This window comes from Nyctereutes procyonoides, unplaced genomic scaffold (genome assembly GCF_905146905.1).
Source record: "Nyctereutes procyonoides isolate TBG_1078 unplaced genomic scaffold, NYPRO_anot_genome, whole genome shotgun sequence".
NCBI classification, from domain to species: Eukaryota; Metazoa; Chordata; class Mammalia; order Carnivora; family Canidae; genus Nyctereutes; species Nyctereutes procyonoides.
Window position 1 is genome coordinate 9,930,607 of NW_026575051.1, and position 24,044 is coordinate 9,954,650.

Sequence of the window (24,044 nt, forward strand, 5' to 3'; positions counted from 1 at the left end):
CCCAGAGCATGTTGGGCAATCAGAGATCAACAAGGAAATAAACCCTGAGACCAATGTACAGCTGGGTCAGCCCTTCCTGACATTATCTGACCATGAAAACCTCTTAAAAGTACTCTAAATTTTGAGAGTCTGCAGGAGCTCTGAAGTTATCATTTGTGCCTGTATTAGAGTAGAAAGCAAAAACGGTCCTAAAGACAAATTAGTTGCTGCAAAATTTGACAATTTTCCTCCATTCCTCTAACCAATTCCCCAGAGATCGTTGCTACTGATATTTTGGTGTTTGTTCATCTAGCCTTTTTGCTATGGTCACACACAGAGATGCAAACACAAAGGAGCTCATGCTAGACATATTATTTTGTGGGTTGCATTTTTCATTTAATATATCCAGAACATCTTTCCATATGGACAGATGTCTACATAATATTCCTTGGTGTGAAATATAGCATAATTTCTTTAATCATTCTTCCATTAATGGATTTTTAAATATATATATACTTTGAGATTTATTTATTTATTTGAGAGAGAGAGAGAGAGAGAGAAACATGAAGAGTGAGCATGAGCAGGGAGGAGGGGCAGAGAGAGAGAGGGAGAAGCAGGGTCCCTGATGAGTAGGAAGCCCAATGCAGGGGGGGATCCTGATTCCAGGAGACCCCCGGGATCATGACCTGAGCTGAAGGCAGAGTCTCAACTGACTGAGCCACCCAGGTGCCCCCCATTAATGGATATTAAAGAGTTTCCAAGAATTAACTCTTGCAAGTTGTGAGAAGCATAACTCATTTTTCCTTACATTAAGATGTTTAGAGAAAATATATTACTAGCATGGATTATTTTCACGTGGCACTTATCACCGTCTCTTAAAACATTAATGTTTTGTGGAGCATTGGGAAGCAAATCTAGATCTTTACTAGCTTCAGTAAGCTTCAGCTTGCAATCCCCTCCTTCTGCAGTCCCAATCACATAGCAGAACCTGCTGTTACTCACCTTCCCACCCTACATCACCAAACCATCCCCACAAACTCAAATATCTCGACCTAGAAGACAAGACCTAAAACAGCAGAGACCAAAGAGATATGGAAAATCCTCACTCCCACCCCCACCCCCACCACCCCCAGTGCAGGCCCTACTTGGTGACTTCTGAGTGTTTGGCTGAGGAGACACAACTCCTTCAGAGAAGACATTAGTGACCACCAGTGGGTAGGCTAGCTATTAAAGAGCCAGAAAGCCTGGGTGGAGGAGAGACTGAGTGGGGAGGAAGTAGGAGTGTGTGAGCCAAATGGTAGCTGCCAGCTCTTTACAGCAGGATAAATGTGGACTCATGCATTTCCTTGAAGGACAGAGTAAAGTTTCAGATTGTTTTGATTACTTTTTTTGGTGCCAGTCTGAGTTTCCTTGAATGAAGCTCCTTAAAAGACAAGATCCTCACCAAGTCTAGCTTGTGTATTTGCCATGCATATGACTGCTACAATAGGAGGGAGAACGGACTTCTTTTGAGAAATCTGGTAGGGATTCTGAGGAGAAAGAAGTTCAGGCAGAAGAGGCTGTAGAAGTTAGGAAAGGCAAGGCAAGCCAAACTTGTTTTTTTTGTCTTTTATTTATTTATTTTTTAAGGCTATCCCATTCTACAGAATAAGATTTACACTTAGGCAAAATTAAACTGAGCAGAGCACAGGGGCCAGTGTTAACTCTGGGGAATCCTGCTAGGATCTTAGGAATAAAAACAATATATTAAAATTTTAGTTTGAATGTGCCGATTCTTGCTGTGAGAGCTCAGTTACCTACAATTTCCACATTTCATTTAGCCCATTGCCAATAGATGAGGCTTGTTTTGACAACAACCTGACCAATCAGGTGATTGATATAGCTCAATCAGAGCTATATTTTTAAAAAGTGACTCAATCCAAATCTGATAATGACTAAAGTAGTTCATAACATTTTATTCTCATTTGAACTCCAGTGGAGTCAGGGATGAAGAAGTGTCCTCTTCTATTCCAAGAATGAAGTCTTCAGGTAATGTCTCGGGTGCTATCTGTGCTAACTGGTCATCATATGAACGTAGGGTCCATAATTTCTCTCATTCATAGGTTTCTCTGGTTTCTGGAAGCATCAAATGAATCACCATGCTGCCGAAGTCCATGCAGAGCCAGTCATCAGTGTCTTTCCCTTCAATCTTAACATGAGGCTCACTTTTACTTTGCAGGTATTTGTACATTTTCACAATGTAGTAGGCCATGGCATGCAAGTGTCGGGTGGAAGTTCCGCTACCAATCACAAAGTAATCTGTATATTTCAATTCTGGAGGAACCTTGATCACACAAATGTCTCTTGCATTTTCTTGCCTCAGCAGTGAAACCAGCATATCGATGTCAAACTTGGGGCCAGGATGATCTGCTGTGCCGGACTCCGGGTGCCCCTGACCCGCGGCGCCCTCCGCCCGCTCCTCCAGGCCCTGCCCGCAGTGTAGGCCGCGCGTGTGGTCCAGGCCCAGGCAGGCCCAACCAAGCGCTGGGGCCGCCGGAAGCCGCCCCAAGGCCAGCAGTCGAAGCCCGGGGAAAGGGCCCCGCACCGCAGCAGCGAGCCGGCAAGCCATACTTTTAATCCTTTGGAAGCTGCACTGGGATTCTAGGATTTAGAATTTACACTAAGAATTTTTATCACACCATGCCATCTGGGTGGCAAATGAGAGAAGGGAGAGATCACTGATGATTGCATAGGGGGTTTTATGGGCCAGGCCTGGAGGAGGCAAACTACAACTTCCAGAGCCCAGTCACTCATCAAGAAACGCTAGACTGTAATCACCTAGCTATGCTATCAGGAGGAAATAATTTGGGGAACAATTACTTAGCCTCTTTCAAGAGTCAAGACTTTGAGAAATTATTTAACCTGTCTGTGCCTCAATTTCCCCATCTTTAAAGTGATGGGGAGTACTTACCTTATAGGGATGTTTGCATCATTAGTGTATGTAGAGGAATGAGGCCCATAAGAGGCACTCCATAATTGTTGGCTTACTAGCCTTAATCACCGTATCCCCAACCCTGAGCAATGGTTGGCAGTCCGCAGACCCCTGTACATACTGTGAATTACTATAGCTCCAGGTGCTCTAGTCTGAGTAGATCCTTTGGGTTTGGACAGCTCATGAGTAACCTGACCCCTGGGATGGCTCATGGTGTTGTAGCCAGGAAACCTGAGTTGGGAAGATGATTGAAGATTGTCTCCCTCAGTGGGTATGTAGACTAAAATATAGACCAAGAGGCGCTGTCAGGATCCTAGAATGATGGAGGACCAGAGGTCAAATGAGGCCATAGGTCAGTGCCAATGGCCCTCTTGAAGCAAGGCTGGGTAGGGTAGGAGGTCAGGGTACAATGGTTGCCCAGCCTCTAGCAGTCAGGTCTGGAGAGCTGGAAGGGCAGGACAGAGACCTCAGGAGGTAAGGTGATACTCAGAGCATCCTGCTCTCCACCTCCTTCAACTCAAGGTTGTTCCTGGGTGTCCTCATGCAGCCACAGACTGGGGATAGAATCACATCCTCAACACTGGGAACCTGGAATGTCACAAGTGACAAGCGCTTACCTCACCTTCCTCCTTGAGAAATACCTCATCCTCACAGCCCAGCCTGCCAGACCTCAGACCACCTGCCCTTCTTTTCTCCAACCCCTCTCCCTTTCCGGCCATGAAGCAGCCTGACCCTCAAGTCCCATCTTGTAGGCAAAGCTGGTGTCTCACTGTGATTGATAGCAAGCTGATGACAAAAACATTCACAAACAAGCTTCTTGATCAAGAGGAGGTACATTTCCTGCCCTTGGAGATATTGAGGCAGACACTGCATGGCTCAGTGGGATTTGCAGAAGGGATCTGGCATCCCACTAGCAGCTGGATTGGGTGATCTTTAAATGTCACCCTTGAGAAGTGATGAATAGCAATTCAAGCCATCTTTCCCAAGACACCCTACCCTCCATCCCCGTGGCCTGGAGTTCCCACAGTTCAGAGTCACTCCTTGGGGGCACATAATTAAAAAAAAAAGGGCCCTGTCTCCTATAAGGGCCCTGGGGAAGTGTACTAGGGCAAAACAGGAAGTGGCCTTCAGTCTGCTCTGTTTGAGGTGCAGCTTGCAGAATAGATGATAGTTTCCATGGAAGGCAGAGGAGCCCAGGTCAGTTCTGGTGGAGTTGCTGGGGCCACTATGGGGAAGGAAGTTCCTATGCCCCACCATGACTGGCAAGGCCAAGGGCTAGGGGAGACCCTTGAGTGACAAGCACTGCCCACATCTTGTTAGGGTCATTTGTGAGAATCAAAATCAGGGGGTCAGGAAGGAGAGGAGGAGCTGGGGTGGAGAAACAGAACTTTCTAGTCTGGCTTAGAAGCCCTGAGAGATAGTTGGGGAGGGGCTTTCATGAGGAGTGTCACCAAAGAGGAACTTGCACAGTGGGTCAGGATTTCACAGCCCCTGTTTAGGAAGGAAGTGAGGATCACAGAGTGGGGAGAAGATTGTGTCACTCGGAGGCACTGGAGTCCAAATCATATCTAATTTGTCTCTGCTCCAGTGGCCCTCCTCCCGGACCCTGGGGAGAGGAGTGGGCAGGTATCTAGAGACCCCTTCTATAGGCCCCAGAGTCTGCCCATCACAGACTTCAGACTCAAAGCTTCTCCCCTCTGGAATATAAGGACTGTCCTTTCCTCCTTTTTCCTCATCTCCTTTGTAGGAAGGGGGTAACCTTTTGCTGGTTTTGAACCATCTTTGCCACACTGAAGTCCTCCCATCACTGGTGGAGCAGCCTTGTGCCTCACAGGTATTTTCTAAGTGTTCACTGCCCAGTGAAAGACTGTCTTTAGCTTTTGAACTCCCTGTCTGGGGCAGTTGACTTGGAGGGCTGGGGTCTGGCTCCAGCGATGTCGGCATATTCCACAGTCAGAAGGGGGTCAGGTATGGGCTTCAGGTTGAGTTGGATGTTGACATAGATGGAGTCCTCAGGCACAAAGTGGTTCGGGTGGGTAAGTGAGGCATAGCAGATGGCCTCAGTGTCCTCTTCAGAGCCCATATGTTGACTGGAACCCTAGAAATCAAAGAAGACAAGTGTTCACTGTACAGATCACAGCTGAGAGTGGTCAGTGGCCCCTGGGGGCTGCCCAGAGAAGAATGGAGGACAGAGACAAAGATAAGTCATGGAACAGAGTATGGATGCTGCAGAGCCTCTGAGAATGGCTAAAGTCAGCAGAGTCACCATCACTGAAGAAGTTGAAGAGTAGGCTATGGAAGACGACACAGGTGTGATCCATGGACCAATAGCATCGATATCACCTGGAAGCTTGATAAAATCTCAGACTTTCCTAAGATCTGTTAAAGCAGTCTCTGGGGCTGGGGCCAAGGAAATTCAGTTTGAACAAGTTTTCCAGGTGATTTTCATGCACACTCAAGTTCAAATAGCATTGAGCTAGAAGAGCATTTGGTAGGGATGCCACTTGCAGAGTTGATCCCAGCATTACAGAGAGTTGAACCAGATGACTTTAGATCCTTCCAGTCCTGCAATTCTGTGATCTCAAGAATCTTCATTCTTTAGACAAGACAGACTTACCCAACAGCAATGGCCTGTTCCCCAACTCCTGATGACAGAGCACCTAGGGAGCCATGTTTCCACCATGTGACCCCTTTTCCCCTAGCTGACTGGACTGGTGGCAGCCACGCCATGAAATGGGCTCCCTGCCCCCATTAACAGTTGGCCCTTAAGCTAGTGCTTAAGAGCAAAAACTAGGGCAGTCAACTTCTCTCTCTTTCCCTAAGGGATTTAAATTGGGAAATGTGGAGCAAAGGGTGCATGCAGATGAGGCAACAGGAGCATGAGGAGTCATGAGTGAGCCCAGGTCCAGAGTGAACAGAAACTAAATGTAAACACAAGCTGGGAAACTGAAAAAAAAAAAAAAAAACACTGACAAACAAGATACCCAGGAAAGCTGAGATCGCCTCTGCCTTGATGAGGGATCCTTCCCATGCACGGTGGTCTGTTCCTTCTGGACTGAGATGTTGTTGTAGATGTGGTGGGATTTGTCCTCATCTGTGAAGAAAAGAGTCCAGTTTGGGGCAGGGACCTCTCCATAGGTCCCGTTACCCTGGGAAGACAGGAGTGCTGGAGGTTCCCGCTGGGCAGAGGGGACCCTGGTGGGAGAGGGGCTGGGGCTCGGTGTGGAAATTGCACGCTGCCCCAGGGAGTATGCTGGTGGCCAGCACAGAAGGGTGTCCAGGGATCTGACATTGGTGCCAAGGAGCAAATCAGACTGGAGTCATGTGGCTAATTTGCATAAAACTGGTAAGCTGAATCAATTCCAGTCACTGAAAGTCCCAAATTTAAACATCCATTTAAGTGTAATCTATTTGTGAGGTGTCTGGGTGGCTCAGTCAGCTAAGCCTCTATCTTCAGCTCTGGTCATGATCTCAGGGTCCTGGGATCGAGCCCCAAGTCAGGCTCCCTGCTCATCAAGGAGTCTGCTTCTCCCTCTCTTCCCCACTCATTCTCTCTCTCTCTCTCTCTCTCTCTCTCTCTTTCTCTCTCTCAAATAGATAAATAAAATCTTTTTTTCTTATTTATTTATTTATTTATTTATTCATGAGAGACAGAAAGAGAGAGGGAGGCAGAAACACAGTCAGAGGGAGAAGCAGGCTCCACGCAGGGAGCCTGATGTGGGACTCAATCCCGGATGCCAGGGATCAGGCCCTGGGCTGAAGGTGGTGCTAAACCACTGAGCCACTGGGGCTGCCCCAATAAAATCTTTTTTCAAAAGTATAATCTACTTGCTGGTGATGTTATCTATAATATCTTTCAAATTTTTGGACCAGGAACCACAATGAGAAATATTTTATCTCCGCCCCCCCACACACACACACTCTTAAAGTCCAATGAAAAAGTATCCTTCCAACGTGCAAAACATTGTGACATTTGCTTTTTCCTTTCATTTTATGAAAATAGCATTGTGACCCATTAAATTGACTTTAGACACTTTGAAAAATACATGTATAAAATTTTACAACCCATTACTACTTTACGGTTTTTATAGCTTTAAAAATAAAATCAATGACGATCAACATAACACTGACTCATTTCCACATTTCAATATTGTCAACACACACATCACTGGGTTATATGGTTAATAAATACGCAGCACATATGTGCCAAACAAACCACAAACAACAACAACAACAACAAAAGAAAAACAACACAGGAATCATCAAAAGGTACTGATCTCATAAATCTTACACAAAATGCTGATGATTTTACATGTGATCAGTGCCAAAAACTTACAACTTGGACAATTAAAAAGTCCTTTAAGTCCTTTTAGGAAGACAAAATTTTAAAGCAATCGTGACCACTAAAAAACAATACTGTTGACAGAAAGATTTTTAGATAAATTTGTTTAAAAATCCTTAATTATAAGACAATGGCAAAATATAATATCCCATATGGATGCTAGAATACCCAGTTTTTGGCCATTTAGGCTTGGAAGGAGCTAGCCTTTGAGCCTCTGAAGAGAATGATCCCATGTGCTGCTCTGGCAAAGCAAGAGAACCCAGGGGATCCTGACCTCTTCACTTCACAGGTCTTAGTTTCCTTGCTGGTAAAATGAGTATGATAAGCCTTCTCTTCAGGCTCATGGGCATGAGGACATCATGGCCAAGCCCTCGCGGGTCTGCTCGGAGCCAGCCCTGGAGTTTACCTTTCCCGGAGCTTCTTCGGGCTTTCCTCAAGTACAGGATCATGAGGAAGGTGAGCACCAGCAGCAGCAGGACAGCCACCGTGGAGCTGGGAACGATGAGATGCCAGTTGCTTTGGGGGCTTTGGAATAAGGGACAACCATCCAGGTGAGGAAAGTGGGAGCCAATTTTCTGCCCAGAAGCCATCCCTCTCTCCACCCATACAGCCATGATAGACTCTCCTGCTGAGCTGGCCAGGAGGCAGCCCCATGCTCAAAGGTTCTGCCCTTTAGATCATGCATATCCAGCTACATTTGGATTTGTTTCCTCCTCTGTGAAACGGAACTGTTGACCACATCAGCTGTCTTTGCTCCTTTTCTTTTTCTGGCTGCTGTCTCCTAACTTGCCCCAGGGGTGCTTGTTGCAGCATCTGTACCCAGCCCTCCCACATCCTGCCTTTAACTATTTCTTGGTCCCGATTCCTCACCCCTACCTGTGGGATGCCCTCAGCTCTCAGGACACTGGTGTCCTGTGACCAGCCGCGCTGCCACATCACAAACAAATTTGAATAGGACCTGTTCTTACATCAAAGACAGAACACAAAGGTAGGCTCCCAGGGAAGGTGCTTAGCGTGTCAAAGGTTGAACTTTAATTTCCAGAGGCGCATCTGTAGGGACACCTCTCAGCACCATCTAGTTTCTGGGTTATAAAGCCTTGAAGCAAGGAACCAGGGTTGTGAGAGCCCTGGGCTCCCACTGCAGAGATGATGGGTGGGGAGAAGACAGGGGAGGATGGAGGCCAGAAGAAAAACAACTGTGGGGTTAGTCCCAGGGGCTGCGGCCTGGAAGCCATCAGGCAAGGGTAGAGAAGAAATCAGGCCATGGGTTATAGTAACTACAGAGTGCGACTTTTCCCTGGAATTTGGGATGAAGGAAGGCCAAGAGAAGAGTGAGGCAAATGAGGCAGCCCTGGTCATGTGCCTGGCACTGGGCCAGACCCAATCCCACTTCATCCTCACAGACACTCTGTACAATGGTAGTTCCCAACTGGGAGTGCTTGTGTCCTCCTCCGAGGCAAACTTGGCAACGTCTGGACACATTTTGGTTTGGTTGTCACAACTGGGTGGTCTGGGGGAGGTTTGCACTCTTGCTCTCTAATGGGTAGGGGCCAGGGATGCTGCCAAATACTCTACAGTGCACGGGACACCACTCACAACAAATGTTAATAGTGTCAAAGGTGAGCAACCCTGCTGTAAGGTGAGGATGTCATTGACCCCATTCTGCAGGTGAGAAAACTGAGGTTTAAAGAGGCAAAGTGACCTAAAGTGAACCATGTGACTCCCATCTCAGCCCCTCAGAACCAGGTAGCTGTGGGGCCGAGGTAGCTGGAGGTATTCAGCACAGTTGGTCATAGGTGGGAAGAAGTGGAGGGTGGAGAAGATGAGGAGGGAGGTCACAGTACCTGTCCATGACAGGGCTGGGGGCAAAGGTCCAGGCTGTGGTCCTCCCAGAGCTCCTGGTGACGGGCAGGGCTGGAGCTGTAAGAGACTGACAGTGAGGAGAGCACTCCATGTGTTTGCCCCACATTCCAGGCTCCCCACATCTAGCCCTTGGCCCTGGGGAGTAGGGGCCCTGGGGAGTAGGAGCCCACGGAGGGCCCTGGGCCAAGTGAGGACTCTGAGAAGCACCACATGCCCTGCATATGAATGACTTTTCCTCACAGTGAAGTGCTCCAGTGCAAGAGGCTTTACATTAGACTCACACTGTCACTTGCATATTGGACATATTTCTATAGTCTTTTCTATTTTCATTGTTCTTGACCATGTCATGCACTCTCAACATACAATGCTTCCCTTCCACCTCCGCCCACTTTTGTCTCTTCCGGATAAATTCCTGCTCACTCATAAGGCCTAAGTGGTTTCACTTCTTCTGGAGAGTTCTCCAGGAGAATCCATACCACTGCTTTCTTCAGCAACTGGTCCCTCCCTTCACTGGGCTGCCATCTAATGTGCTTTCATTACGCCACCTGCCATCTGCTCCTAACCCTTCCCTTATGTGTCTGCCTTGGATGCAAACGGAGGTGGAATAGGGGGAGGCTCTGTGGGCTCCTCCAGCACAGGATAGGGTATCGAGGTCTTTGATTCCCCTTACAGAGTGCAGCCCCTGCCATACATGGAGTGGACAGTGAGCCATGGCTTGTGTGGTGACTGACCAAGCAGCCAACCAGGGTCCTCCAGGCGCCCAGCTCACCGAATGGCTGAGCAGGCTTGGCAGCAGGACAGGGGTCTGGGAAGATGCCGTTCAAGCTCTGACCATCACAGGGAAACACGGGGAGGAGAGAGCTTTGCAACTCTGAGGTTTTCAGGAAAAAACACCCGGAGCTTCATTCAGGAGTAGAGCCAAGCTTCCCATCTGAGCCTTAATGTCTCTCAACTCTAAGGGGTAGGTCCAGGGAGAGGACCTGGGCTCTCTGAGCCCTTGGCCACTACACCTCCCAGGCTCACCCCCAAAGTCCGTGTCTGCCTCACCAGCTGGCTGTCTCCTGTCTGTCCACATTGCTTAACCCAACCAGTTACCTTCCTCTCAAGCACAGCCCTTTGAGAGAAGCTTAGGGGGTTAGGGTCAGGAGTCTGGATGCCCTGGGATGGCCCAGTACAGCCAGTCTTGTTCAAACCTGAGGTGGCTTTATAGTCATTACAAATCAACAGATGAGTTTTGTTAGTAGCAATAAGAATGTTCAGAGAAATGCATACTATGCTAAAGGAAGAACGAAGTGAGGCAGAGGTCTGAGCTCTTGTGCTGGATCTGCCCTTAACCAGCAGTGACTTGGGCAAGGGGTGCCAGTTTGGGCTGTGAGAGCCCTGAATAAAATTACGTAAGAATCTTTTCTAGCTCCAACATCTTGTGATTCAGGATGGCCGAGAACCACACAGAGAAGGGGAAGAACTCACCTGGAGACACCACAAGATAGATGTTTCTGTAAGTAAGGATCTCAGAGGATTTGTAGATTCCGCAGGAGTAAAATCCAGAGTCTTCTACCTTGAGCTCAGTCATGGTGACAATGAAGTAGCCCCATCTGACCCCATCCTCAATGGAGTTTCGGGGCTTCCACGGCATCCCCTGGATCCTGGGGTAGGTGGCTAGCACAGTACAAGTACGTGCTGATACCTGCCTGCACCAAGCTTTCACTGTTTTTGAGTCTTGCCAGGACTGGTACAGGCACTTCACAGAGATTGTCTCCCCTTCCAGTTTATGCAGAAACTCTGGCTTCTGTTCCCAGGAACCTGAAAATACACTCTCATGTCAGGGAGCAATTTCTCTGCCCCTGTGGGGCTGGCAGGTGGGTGCCACCTTCCTCGGAATGTGCCCAAGACCCAGCCTCTGGCCACAGTGCCCCCCTGCTCCTGACCTGCCCTCTGCATGCCTCCTTCATGCCCTCCTCACCAGACCATCTCCCCCTCCTCTTGCCCTATTCCCTCCCTCTGCCCACCTCATCACCTGAGGCCAGGAGCACCAGCAGGACTGGTGGCAGCAGGCGTGTGGCCTCCCTGGCCATGGGCCCTCTTCTTGAGCGTGGCAGAGTTAGCAGGGAAGACCTGAGGACAGGGAGCCAGGGCTGGGGCGCAGGGTTGAGTATTCAGCACAGCCACCCTGGCTTGTCAGGGAAGAAGAGCCGAGGATGGCAACGTCCTCCAGTGGGGACCCTCCCTCTGCAGGTGCTACACGTGGCCCAGTCGGCTTTCAGAGCTGAGGCTCCAGGGGACTCAGCTGCTGCTGGCTCTCTTGCCCGGCCTCCTCCTCCTTGTCGTACTGGGGTCAGGGTGTAGAAAGCTGTGAAAGCCCAGGAAGAAACTCTGGTGAAATCAGAACTCATTTCTGCTTTCTCTTTCTCCTCTTTATCCTACCACTTCCCCCTGGCCCCAACTACCTCCTCTCTACCCCAGTAAACAGCCTCCACTGAAGGTGAGTGACAGAGTTAGGGGACCCTTTAGAGGTGCCCAGAGGTCCAAGACTTCCTGCTCAGGCCTGCCAGGGAGCCAGGGAGCACTATGGGGGCTGGAGGGGCAGAGGAGAAAGGAGATGGAGAGTCATTTCCAGGAATGGAGGTGCAGAGAATGCCCCTGGCAAGGGTGGGAGAGAGTGAAGCTGGGGGCATGGGGGCGGGAGGCAGGGGAGAAGGGAGATGCAGAAAGACAAGGACAGGAGGCTGAGGGGATCTTGACGTCACTCCACATCTCCAGCTGCCAGCCTGCCACAATCCCTCCATAAAGGATTTGTTAGAGAGATCACAGTAATCAAGCACACTTTAAGGGATAACTGCCATTAGAAGAACTACAGAAAAACTATCCCCGCAGGCTGTTTCACAACCAAGAAAGGAGAAAATCCTGTAAATGCAGTGTGGCAGGTCAGGTGGGTGGGGCGCAGACTCTCAGGGGGAGATTAGCACAGGACGACAAAAATGCTTGGGGACCGAGCTGGGGGAAGAAGGACAGGAAGCAGGACAGGGTGACAGGAAGCTCAGACCAGGGTGTGCAGAGTTCTGAGGACAGGATGCTCTCCAGCATGGCAAGAGGTGTTGGGGCTTCAGATCCTGTGGCAGCCAGTCAGTGGGGTGGGGGGGGGGCGCTCCCTGGGAGGGGACTGGCTCTCTGCAGCTGCGGCAGCCCCCAGAGACCCTCACTACTCCCAGCACTGGGGCAAGCAGTCCATCTGCCTGAGAGGCAGCAGCCACCAACTGAGTTTGATGCTGAGGGAAAACCCTCCTGCAGCCATCTGGGAGAATGCCATCCTAAGGCTCGTGTCCCAGGGTGACACATCTGCCTGCCACGCTCTGCAGAGCAAACATCCCTCCGTGCTGGGTTTTATGTGTCCTTGCCCTTGGTCACAGCAGGAAGCCCTTCGCAGGTGTGGCCCGTCCTTGTCCTTCCCACAGCCAACTGCTCAGGAAGCTTTGTCGCCTCGCCTTCCCCAGTAAAGGCAGCAGCAGCCCTGGCCCCTGTGACACCCCCACCTGCCCTGCCCCTCCCAGCCCTGGATGGGTTGGAGATCTGGGTCCTCCTGAGGCTCCAGGGAGAGGAGAACAAGACGGAGAACAAGAAGGAGAAAACGAGAGGCTGAGGCTTTCAGGGAAATGTCCCAGAGCACTGGAGGTCCCAAGAGGCCACCCAGGCCATCAGAGCTGGAGAGCTGGGGCAGGGGGTGTGGGCGCCCTGCGTCCTCGCTGTGGAGCTCACGTGGGAGCAGGTTCCGTGGGTGGGCACCTCATGCAGGCTCACTGCGCTCCAGGAGCCCCTCATCCTGGGCAAACAGGGATGGTAGGTCCCCTAACAGCTTCCCTGCCTGGCATCAGGGCACAGCCAACAGGGTGTGTTGGCTGCCCAGGTCCAGCACCCAGCACCTGGGGCCTGGGTGGGTGCCCCGCTGCCCTCCCTACCCCTTTCCAATTGAGGGCAAAGCAGAGACATAGGTTCCAAAGGCCTTCAACGTGGACAACGCGTCCTAGAGCTGGAGCCGGAGGACCAGCAATCACGAGGCATTTACTCAGTTGTGAGAGGTTTGTGTCATGTCATTTTATCCTGAAAGCAGTCTTGAGAGGTAGGAGTTAGTGTTCGCCTTTTACAAGAGAGGAAGGTGATACCCGAGGGCCAGTGACTGGCTCAGGGTCACGCAGGGACAGGTGGCCTCGCTGGGTCCCCGTCCTGAGCCCTCTGCCGCTCTCCCACAAGACATCCTGTTCTCAGATGAGGAAGGGCTGTCAGTGTGCTGTTGTAGGATCTGGGGAGGGGGGGGTCTTGGGGAGCTTTATTCCCCTGGGGAAATTCAGCCCCCTCCTGGTTACACACCAAGGTCGTGGCCACACCCTCCCTATAGGGAGGATGGCTATCACTGTGTGTGTGTGTGTGTGTGTGTGTGTGTGTGTGTGTGTGTGTGTGTGTGTGTGTTGGCACGAGGCTTGTCAGTTCCTCAGTCTGAGTGTCCTCTGGTGCCCTCTCCTGGACGGAGGAAAAAGGTGCCTCCTCCCTGCTGTCCCCCAGGATCCCAAGATTACCTCCTGCCTCTTCCTCTCTCGCTACATCCATTCTGGGGGCAGCTACCCATCAAAGCTCCAGCTGCGTCATTCTCTTGACTACGAGAATGCTCTTCCCGTGTGAGAGGCCCCTGCCCCTGGGTGGAGAGTGGAGACGTCACGATCCCTAGGTGCTTATTCCAGTTGCCCTAGGCTGCTGGAGCCCCTGCTCTAGAGGACGAATCCAGTCTGTATTCTTCAGTCCTCACTATAGAAGAGGCCGATTCTGAGCCAGGAGCCAGTGAAGCAGAGGCCAGGCCCCTTCAGCCATTGGAGCACCCCACTCCCACCCTGGCCCTGCCCCCACCAAGGCGTCCCTCCAGACTGTACTCTGCTCCAAGCTGTCCTTGCTGTGTCACAAGTAGCTCCTCTCTTCCCAGGGGACAATGAGTCCCCAGGGGAAGGTAGGTGATCTACTATTTCTCTGAGCAGTGGCCTCCCCTGCGGTGGACTCTGGAGGGCCCTCAGTCTCCTGTGGGGGAGGGAGCTCAGGTCTGGAGTTGGGATCCAGGGGAGACAGTTCTGAGTGCAGCCTCTGCATGCCAGTCTGGGGACAGGCTGGTCCTGCAGCCAAGGGCTCTGGGCAGCCTGGTCGCAAGCTTTCCCTGAAGGGCCAGCCAGCAGGTGGCAGCAGTGGGAGGCTGGGCTCCGCTGGCTCCCAGGACTTGAGGGACCGGCAGCTGCGGTCAGGGCAGGGCACCTCCAGAGGCCCATCAGGGGACGCATAGCCCCGAGCGTGAGGGACTTGGACCACTCTGGGGTCCTCAGCTGCCAACACCCCATGGACCTCCAGCATCAAGTTGCTATTCCTTCTTCTCCAGGGCAAGGCCTTTGAAACACTGGCTGCCTCTGGGGCTTTTTTCCCCCCAAGCACATGGGGAAGCTTGAGGGAGCAGAGGGTTGCTGAGGACACAGGGTTCCAGATGGGGAGAGGGCAGCTGTCCACCAGTCCACTTTCCTCTGCTCCATTGCAAGGGGTCCTGAGGCCCACGGGCCGTGAGCTCCCTGTCTGGGTACAGCACCGTCAGGGCTTCTCTGCCACCAGCTGGGGCCCAGGACTCTGTGGCTCTGAGCAGAATCCCCTTGGTGGCTTCCCCTGGGGCTTCCGTCCCAGGTTCTCGGCAGCCCAGGGGGACTGAGCAGGTGAAGAGCAGCCTCTCGTTCTGGAGAGGCCTGAGTCCGGCCTTGAGCAAGTCCTCAGCCCCCAGCCTGGCTCTAGTTCAGACCGGTTCCCAGCTCCATCCTCCTCTGGTCTCCAAAGGCCCCTCCAGGAAGAGTTCCCCCACTCCACAGTTAAGTGGCCTCAGATCACACAGGCTTCCACGGAGGCTCTGGTCTTCCAAGTGGGTCCCTCCAGGGTCTAGTGGGATCATTGCACACCCTGTAGCCTGTGAGAACAAGGAGAGAGATGAAAAGGGACAGGGCTCCAGCTCTCTTCTCCCTGCCCCCCATGCTCCTGGGCCAGTCTATCCCCTCTTTCGGTTCTGCCCTCTGCTTCCTGCTAGTTCAGCCCCAGAGGGGTCATGCGGCGCCGCTCCAGCCTGCCCACCCTCCTCCCTCGCCTGGATGCCAAGTAGTCCTTCTGGCTGGACGCAGGTAAGGACACACCACCTGGGGTCAGAGTGCACCCAGGCCCTTTGGAAAGTGTGTCAAGCCCCAGTGCTCTGCCCTCAGGAGGCTGGGAGGGTGGGCTGTACTCACTTCCCATGTGTCTCTTCTTCCAGAACCCATAGACCACGATCAACATCACAGACACTAGGAGGAAGATCAGTATTCCCAGGTACACAGTGGGATGTGAATCCTGGTGCCTGAGGGGACGGGACAGAGTGGGGAGGAGGTGAGCACCCAGTTGCCCTCACCTGGACCCATGTTTTTCTGCATGCCATGTGAGAGGAGCCAGACTGAGAGAAAATCTGATGGCCCTGGTGGGAATGATTGGCTCCCTTCCTTGGGGAGCCAGCTATGGCAGGAGGAAGTGACGGGTTCAGAGGTCAGGGGAAGAAGTCCCAGGTGGAGGTGAGCATCTCTCCACTTTAGCGCCTGTCCTCCATTGTTCCTACAAACCTGAACATCCCTGAGGACAAGGACTCTAAGGGACCCCATTTGTGACGGAAAAGATTGAGAGTCTTGTTCTTCTCATAGTGAGAGCCTCTTCCTGCGGCCCTTCCCTCCTTCATCCTCTGAAGCAGATGCGGCAGGTGCATGGCCTGTATCCCCTTGCCTGTAGCACTTCATGTGCGCCAGCCCTTGGCACTTCCATTTAAATTTTCAGCCTGAAGACTTTCTCCTTTTATTAGGTCCCTCTTTGCCACCCATGGCAGGCAGCCCTCCACTGATGACCAATAGGAGTAGTGTCGGTGTAGGAGTCAGTGTATTAATACCCCAGCTTCCTTGCCCTTCAGGTGGTCATCTGATGTTGGGCCCGAGAGCCTCCCCTGCACTTGAGCTCCGCTGCTCACAGTGGTGGCCAGCGTGATTTGGTTCTCTCCCAGCTGCTTCCCTGTCTCACTTCCCTATGCTCTTTCCACACTCTTGGTCCTAGAGGCTGCTTCTAGGGGAGCCCAAATTAAAGAATCTCCTATTTCCCACTTCCTACCCCCAGCCACATCCTTATCCTGCCCCTACCTTCTCCCCTCCATCCAGACTCTTACGCTGACCCGTTCCCAACCCTCACTTCCCCCTGGCATCCTTTATGTCACATCTCCATCCTGGCTTCTGGCCTCCCACCCAGCTCTCATTCAGCAGCACACCAGACCGACTTCCTGAAAAGGAAAGGTCTGCAATAACATTTGCTTGCACCTTGAGGTCTGTTCAGGCACCAAGAACTGTTGCTGTATCTGTTCAAATGTCCTCCAAGCCCAGAAAACACAGGTACCTGATAGGGGATAACTTGTTGAGGAGAGCCCCGCTGGTATGGCACACTTCTGTGGTGGGTGATCCGGTGCGCAGGTGCCCAGCCCTGGTGGATATGGATGCTGGGCCAGCAGAGGAGGCTCTGGCATCGCTGGGAGACACAGTCACTGTCTGGGACCCCATGGTCCTCCTGGGCCCCGCGGTAGAAGGGCCAGTGCTGGTGAAGCTGTAGTCTGTCACGGAGGTCAGTCTGATGGACTCTGAGGCAGTGGGGGACACGAGTCTGGTCAAGGTGAGGAGATCAGGTGTGAACATTGTCATGCTGGTGGTGAATGGGGCATCAGGGCCTGAGGTAGGGGTTGGGCCCGATGTGACAACAATTCCACTCTTGAGGATACTGGCCAGATGTGCAAGAGGAGTGCTTCTCTTGGTGGTAGAAGCTAAGGGGCCAGAAAGGGAGAAACGTTAGCCTGAGTCAGAGGCCTCGCCGATAGAAGCAGATCCTCGTCTCCCCTCATTGACCTTGGACCCAGGATTCTGCTCTGCTATGTGACCAGATGTACGTTTGTTGGGGAGAAGAAGTGGAAACAGTAAAGAAGGAAGAGTCTCTCACAGTTTCTTTAGCCTGCCCTGTCAGGACTCTCCCCTCCCCATACCCATCTCTCTCATTGCTTCCAGACCCTCCTCATTCCAGGGGGCCAAAGAGATTTCTTCACTATGATGTTGAACAGAGACTTTTCTAGGAGCTCCATAATTGGTGACTAGGGTCCAGAAATGAGGGCAAGGAAGCCTTGATGGCCCATGTTCCAAAGAATGCCTCCAGCAGCAGGGTCAGATGCCCTCCTTAGGAGCTTATGAAGGGACACCTGCTCCCCTCATCCATCCTCTCAGCCTTCTACCTCCCATTTTCTAGGAGGCTGGCATTTGGATGGTGGAGGAGTAGGGAGCTATAGGAAGCATGTGGTCCCTTGTGGAGCAGTGTGGTGGAGTCTATCTCCATAGAAAACAAGAGATGGGAGAAACTCCTTGAGGAAGAGAGAGGGCTGACACGGGAGGCTTCATCCCATGACTGTGCATGGCAAAGGCACATTCCTGAGAGCCAAATGGCCACCATGGAAAGTGCCCATCTTTCTGGGCAAGGGAACCCAGAATGAGCAGCATTGGTGAGAGTAGGGAAAGGGGAAGAGGCTGACCTGGAGCCAGATCTCCCACATCATCCTACTCAGCAGTGGGGAGACTCCAAAGACCCTTCAGAGAACTCACATGCAGGTGCCTTGGGAGAGCAACATGTGGACACCCACCTCACAAACGGCTGGGTAGAAAAGAGCCGAACAGAGAAAGGACTACTACGGGGTGGGAGCGCAGTGAAGTCACACAACGACCTCCCTTCCTTCATTCTTGCCTTGGTACTCCAGGACGTTGGGAGAAGAAGGCAGGGAGAAGTAGCTGAGAAGAACCCCACTTTCCCACCTGCTGAGATGAAGGAGAGGGAGTTAGGCCAAGGCTACCCTCTTCCTCACTCTGGTGGCTTGGGCCATAACATGTGGTCTTCAAGAAGGAGTAGAAGAAGTGGGGCACCTGGTTGACTCAGAAGTTAAACATCTGCCTTTGGCTCAGGGCATGATCCCAGGATCCTGAGATTGAGTTCTGCATCAGGTTCCCCGGAGGGAGCCTGCTTCTCCCTCTGCCTATGTCTCTGCCTCTCTCTCTCTCTGCATTTCTCATGAATAAATAAATACAATCTTTTTTTTAAAGGAGTAGAAGAACATATATTGCTAGAAGATTCGAGGTTTTAAATGGGTTGAGGATTTTTGTTTATTATTTCCTAATAATTTCAATTATCCTAATAATTGAATAGGTCTGCAAAGTTAGAATCTCCTCAAATGGTCTTTAAAAGGTAGATTGGGTGTGGGGGAGATATGCAAAAAGAAAATGAAACCATTTCATGTTTCCTGCAAATTAAGACTTCAATACACTTGTTTTCAACTATTCTCTGGATCTGAAGCAGAAGTGGAGAGGGGGACTGAGATTTGGCCCCATGTCTTAGAGATAGCAGTTGCCCTCACTCAGTCACAACAGAAGAGGGGGATGCAGGTGGGTCAGGTGCGTAACGAATGTCATCATCATTGGCTGCTTTTTTCAGGTTCTCTTGCTGGTGGGAGGACCTCAGGGCTTGGCCCTTCTCTCTTTTTCTACACTCAAGGGAGAACTTTTACATCCCCTTGATTTTTCTTATCAACAGCTTTAGTGAGATATTATTCACATTCTATATACCACACCCATTTGTAGCAACAAGTTCAATGGCTTTTAGTATATTCACAGTCATGCAACCACCACCACAGTCAACTTTAGAATATTCGCATCATCTCCAAAAGAAACCCCTACCCTTTAGCTATTACCTTCTACCTTCCCCTTCCTTCCCCCAGCCCTAAGCAACAATGAATCTGCTTTCTGTCTATATAGATTTCTCAAATCCCCTAGACTTTCAACTCTCTTCACAGAGATACTTCCAAATTTATCCCCAGCTCTGACCTCTCACCTGAGCTCCAAGCTGATATATCCACTGCCTGCCCCTTTTGCCCACTTGGGGTTCTAGGAGGTGTCTTAAACTCAACATGACAAAATACAGCTCTTGGCTTTTCTCCTCCAAACTAGCTCCTCCCCAGAGTCACCTGACCCAATAAATGATACTATCAGGCCCCTTGCTGATGGAATAGAAAACCTCAGAGTCACTCTTGATTTCTCCCTTTTGCTCCCCTCTTGTCTTACCTACAAAGTGTACAGGGTGGGCAGGAAGCCCAAACATCATAGGTTGGAACCCCTCCACCTCTTTCCACCTCCAGAGGCCATGTCCTACTCCAAGACATTGTCATTCTCAGCCAGAATGTGGACAGTAGTCTCTCTGTCCATCTCTTACCCTTCCACCATCCATCCTCCACAGAGCAACCATTATAATCTTAGAGGCAAACCACAACACACCCCTGTAAACTCTCCAATAGCTTCCTATTGTACTTAGAATAAAACTCAAACTCCACATCATAGACTTTAGGGCTGCTGTTTGACTCTCCAACCTCATCTCCTGCCACTCTGCCCCACACTCAATATGGAGTAGCCACACAGGCATGTCTTATACAGGCCCAGCCCTTTCTCACCTCAGAGCCTTTGCACATGTAGTTCTCCCCACCTAGAATACCCTCCGAAGCACTCACATTTCAATAGGACTAGAGACCTCTCCTCACATGGGCTCTGCTTGATGTCATCTGCTCAGAGAGGTCCTCTCAGGTCTCTGGTGCTTTAATAGCTCCCTCCACCACTAGAAAGTAGAGTTACTTTCTAATTTGTCACACTGTCTGATTTTAAGAACATTTATCGTTATCTACAATTATTTGTCTGATGATGTATGACAGCCTGTCATCTCTCATCTTTTTAGATCTCATTTTCTTCATTGGTAAAATGGACAGTAATGCCCATGAAGATGTCAGTAAAAGAACTGGATGGCGCCTGGGTGGTTCAGTGGTTGAGAGTCTGCCTTTGGCTCAGGTAGTGATCCCGAGGTCCTAGGATAAGGTCCCGCATCAGGCTCCCTGTGGGGAACCTGCTTCTCCCTCTGCCTGTGTCTCTGTCTCTCTCTGTGTGTCTCTCATGAATAATCAAACAAATAAATAAAATCTTTAAAAAAATAAAAAAGGAACTGTGAAAACCCTGTAGCACAACATGCCTGTTGATGGATTATTCTTCTTACTATATCTGCTGCGAATGAAGTATGGGGCAGGGAAGACACCCTTACCCTCCCAGTTCCCTGGAAGGCCTGCTTACCTGGAGACACTTCCAGCTGGAAGCCCATCATTGGGTACAGGGTCCCAGAGCTGTTGCGCATGCACCAGTAGCGGCCAGAGTCCTGGCGCCTGAGGGCTGCCATGGTGATCTTGACCACCTTGGCCTTGGTGTCATCCTGTAGCACGTAGCGCGGCCCCTGCGCCCAGACCCGGGTGAATCCAGGCTCACACTTCTTCTTCCTGATTTTGCACCATACTCTGCCCTCCACGTGGTTTTTGCGGCTCTTGTAGGAACACTGCACAGACAAGGTCTCCCCTTCAAAGTGCTTTACTTTTGTGTACACGTTCTCGGCAGGGGCACCTGAGGAGATACTACTGGTGAGCAAGGTCTGGTAAGAGAGGGGAAGGAGGCATCTTGAAGGTTGAGGTGAGGGGAGAGGAGGTGGATACTGCCCTGCTGTCATGGATCTCACAGCTTCAGGGAGAAACACAGCCCTACTCTGAAAGAACTCCCTCCCCTCCCCTCCGCCTCATCCAATAGAGGGCATGCACAGGCCCTGCTAAAAGCTAATTCCCAGTCTGAGGGGGGAGACACAGGCCACCCCCTCAGGGAGCTCTCAGTCTATTGGAGTAGACAGTAGCCCTGCCCTCTAGAAGTTCCGAAACTGCTGAGGAAGACAATAATCCTGTGCCCTTGGGGAGTTCTAGGATGAGATATAGAACTAGCCCTCAGGAAACTCTCAGACTGATGGTAGAGACACACCGGCACAGCCCTCAGGGATTCCCTAGGCTAATGGAAGAAACTCAGCCCTTACACTGAGGGAACTCCAATGGACAGAGCCCCTTTTTCCATGATATTTTTCTACCCCAATGGGAAAGTAATAGCCCCATTTTCAGGGTCTTATGGGAAAGACCCAGGTCTTATCTTCAGTGAGCTAGACACACAAATGCAAACAGAAGTCACAAAGTCATAAAATTCCAGACCACAAGCAACTTTGATAGATAAGAAAATCCAATATTTGAAAAAATTAAGAGCAGTTATTTATTTCACAAATAAGTTCATTATAGTTATCTTTTAAATAGGAACTTGTCATAGTTCATTTTAGGTGCTATTTCATTTGAAAACATTCTAGTTGCATAAAACCCATAGATTAAAAATGCCCAAACATACATCTAAATCCCCAATGGAGTGCAGACCCAAAGAATTGTACAATTATTCACTGTTCATCCACAGCCTGTTACAGTCTATGCCTAGAAATAAGATGTGGTCCGTGCATTTCACAATCCACAGCCTGGCAGGGAGAGAGTAGAACTAGGGGTGGGGGTGGGGACTCAGGGGACAGCGAGAGGGACAAAGTTATGATGGGCTCCCTCCACTCCTCTGCGCACCATAAGCTCAGCATTTATTCCTCTCACACCACCCAGAGCCTGCTGTAAACACACACACACACACACACACACACACACACACACACACACACAGAGAGAGAGATTTCTTCCCAGCAGTACAGGGTAGAGAACACACATTTTGGAGTCTAAGTGACTATGGGTTAAAACCCTGGTTCTACTATCAACTAATTGTGTGAGTCGATCCCATAAGTCTCTGTTTCTTCATCTGTCTCAGGCTGTGGGAAATGTGTCCCAGGACAGTGTCTGAAATGTAGCTGGTGCTCCACGTGCTTCCTGCCTCAAATGCAGGTTCCTTCAGACTTCTCCAGCTGAGCCCAGAGCTCTGATAGCCAAGGACCCTGCACTTGAGAGGAGACATCTGCCTGCTTCCAACCCAGCTGCACTATAGCTGAGGCTCGGGGTAAGATAGCACCCTCTCTGAGCATCCCTTTGTCCCGCACAAACCAAATACAATGATCCAACTCAGTTATTTGGTGAGTGGGAAGCTTGGGGGACCCCTGGATTGCTCTACACAGGAGACACACTTCTGCCCTGGCAGAGGGAGGAACCTCTCTAGGGGAAGTACAGGGGTGGGGTGCCCCAGGAAAGGGTCTCCTGGGTATTGTGTTCATTTTGTGCTCACCTTCCACCCTTCTCAGAGGCAGTAGCCAGAACTGAACAGGAAATGGTAACTTGGTAACCATTGCAGTAAGGGAGGCAGGATTGGGTGAGGCTCCCTCAAGGAGCATTTAGTAGCTATGGGGTGGGTGAGGGGCCTTCAAGGATTGTTTCCCCTCAGGACAGGGGGATGGGGACAGGGGGTAGTGGCACAAGCAACTCAACCAGTTAAAACATACACACACGTGATGCAATGATTCTTATAAGAACCAAAGAGGGCTTTCTCGACAAGAGAAGGAGGCTTTTTGCGTGAGTGTCCATGGTCAGGGGTCCTAAGGAAGCCTGGCAGATGAAGGGGCCCAACCAGAGAGGGTCCAGAGCTTTATCTTATTTTGTGAGTCCTGTATTAGCTTTACCTGGGGCCAGATAGTGGGATGCAATCTTCTTACTGTTCTCTGGTTAGAAGCCACTAGGTCAGCCCTCTGACCCCTCTTCCAACCCCACAATGCATGAAACAAGATTACTGGGCAAGGAAAAGCCTGTAGGGAGACTCCAGAAAAAGGGCCATTCCCTACCCCCTGAGCCAGCTCCCCTGCCCTCTCACCTGAGACATGGCTCTGGAGCCACAGCAGCAGCAGCAGCAGCAGGAACATGGGAGCCATGGCTCCATCCAGTTGGGGACGGTCACAGGCCAGCAGGGGGCCAGGCCACCCGCATCCAGGGTCTGGGCCCCACGCCAATGCAGGACGTGCCACTTGGGTCTGCCAGGGAAGGACCTGGCGTTCTGAAAGTGCAGTTGCCCATTTAGGGAAGTGAGGAAGTTGTGGGACCTACTACGATCGCAGACCGCAGGGCCCGCGGAGCCTGCGGAGGAGGGCGGCGCTCGCTGCTGTTTACGCCCTCTTCCCCGAAACTTCGGGCAGGTGTGGCTGCTCCACCCAGCCTGCCCCCACACCCCACCCCCAGCCCGAGGAGGGCTCTCAGGGTAGAAGACTCCCCACCTTCTCCAAACGTCTCCTGGAAACTGGCCCATGGGGGGGACCTCCTACTCTGAAACAAGGGGTCCGTCTAGGGGGGCTGGGGTGAGTTTTCTGGACCCTCAGCAACAGACTCCCTGGGATCCCCTGGGCTCAGAGGTCCAGGGGTAGGGCTTGGGGTTGGGGCAGGGCACCTCGGATCCTAGTTTCACCAACACACATTTCCGAGGAAGTTCTCGCAAACTCCATCCATTCATTCGCTCAGCCCTCCCGCGATGCGCTCCTTCCCTTGCCCTGCCTCCCTGGCCAAGGTCCTGGCTGGTGACAGCAGCCCCTGTCGCTCCCGCTGGCAAAGAGCCCCTTCCGTGCTCACACGCGATCCTATTTCCGTCACGGCTAGAATTACAGGGAGAAAAGAGGCAAATTGTTAAGTCTCAGAGCATACGGTTTGGGCGCCGGGAGGGGCTTCTGTGCTGTCACACGTGGGCGCGCGCGCACACACACACACACACACACACACACACACACACACACACACCCAAACTGTCTCTCCCTTTGACTACTCCCTTGTCTCCTTATCTTTCTCCCTCTCTCCCATTCTCTTACCAACCCCTCTAATCACCCACCAGCTCTCCCCCCTCGGTCACGGAGGCTCCCCCTCCCCGCGCTCCAGGAGCCACGCCCCCAGCC

General features: G+C 51.4%; 3 protein-coding genes across 5 annotated transcripts; all 3 read right to left on the minus strand.

Annotated features, from left to right (window-relative positions):
* Nucleotides 1-1,907: 1,907 nt before the first annotated feature.
* Nucleotides 1,908-8,036, minus strand: LOC129512308 (mitochondrial assembly of ribosomal large subunit protein 1-like). Of its 3 annotated transcripts, none has more exons than XM_055329528.1 (3): nucleotides 7,699-8,036; nucleotides 5,935-6,044; nucleotides 1,908-5,048 (listed from the first exon to the last, which is right to left on the minus strand). In XM_055329528.1, exons 1-3 carry the CDS (start codon nucleotides 7,904-7,906, stop codon nucleotides 4,824-4,826), a joined length of 543 nt encoding a protein of 180 aa, XP_055185503.1. In that variant the 5' UTR covers nucleotides 7,907-8,036; the 3' UTR covers nucleotides 1,908-4,823. The 3 variants fall into 2 exon arrangements, with proteins under 3 accessions (XP_055185503.1, XP_055185504.1, XP_055185505.1); XM_055329530.1 differs by having other exon boundaries at nucleotides 5,924-6,044.
* Nucleotides 8,037-10,545: 2,509 nt separating this feature from the next.
* Nucleotides 10,546-11,347, minus strand: TREML4 (triggering receptor expressed on myeloid cells like 4). The gene is made up of 2 exons (XM_055330392.1): nucleotides 11,173-11,347; nucleotides 10,546-10,958 (listed from the first exon to the last, which is right to left on the minus strand). Exons 1-2 carry the CDS (start codon nucleotides 11,228-11,230, stop codon nucleotides 10,546-10,548), a joined length of 471 nt encoding a protein of 156 aa, XP_055186367.1. The 5' UTR covers nucleotides 11,231-11,347.
* Nucleotides 11,348-14,991: 3,644 nt separating this feature from the next.
* On the minus strand, nucleotides 14,992-23,054 carry TREML2 (triggering receptor expressed on myeloid cells like 2). The gene is made up of 5 exons (XM_055329558.1): nucleotides 22,982-23,054; nucleotides 20,411-20,731; nucleotides 16,617-17,034; nucleotides 15,443-15,549; nucleotides 14,992-15,129 (listed from the first exon to the last, which is right to left on the minus strand). Exons 1-5 carry the CDS (start codon nucleotides 23,037-23,039, stop codon nucleotides 15,050-15,052), a joined length of 984 nt encoding a protein of 327 aa, XP_055185533.1. The 5' UTR covers nucleotides 23,040-23,054; the 3' UTR covers nucleotides 14,992-15,049.
* Nucleotides 23,055-24,044: the final 990 nt, after the last annotated feature.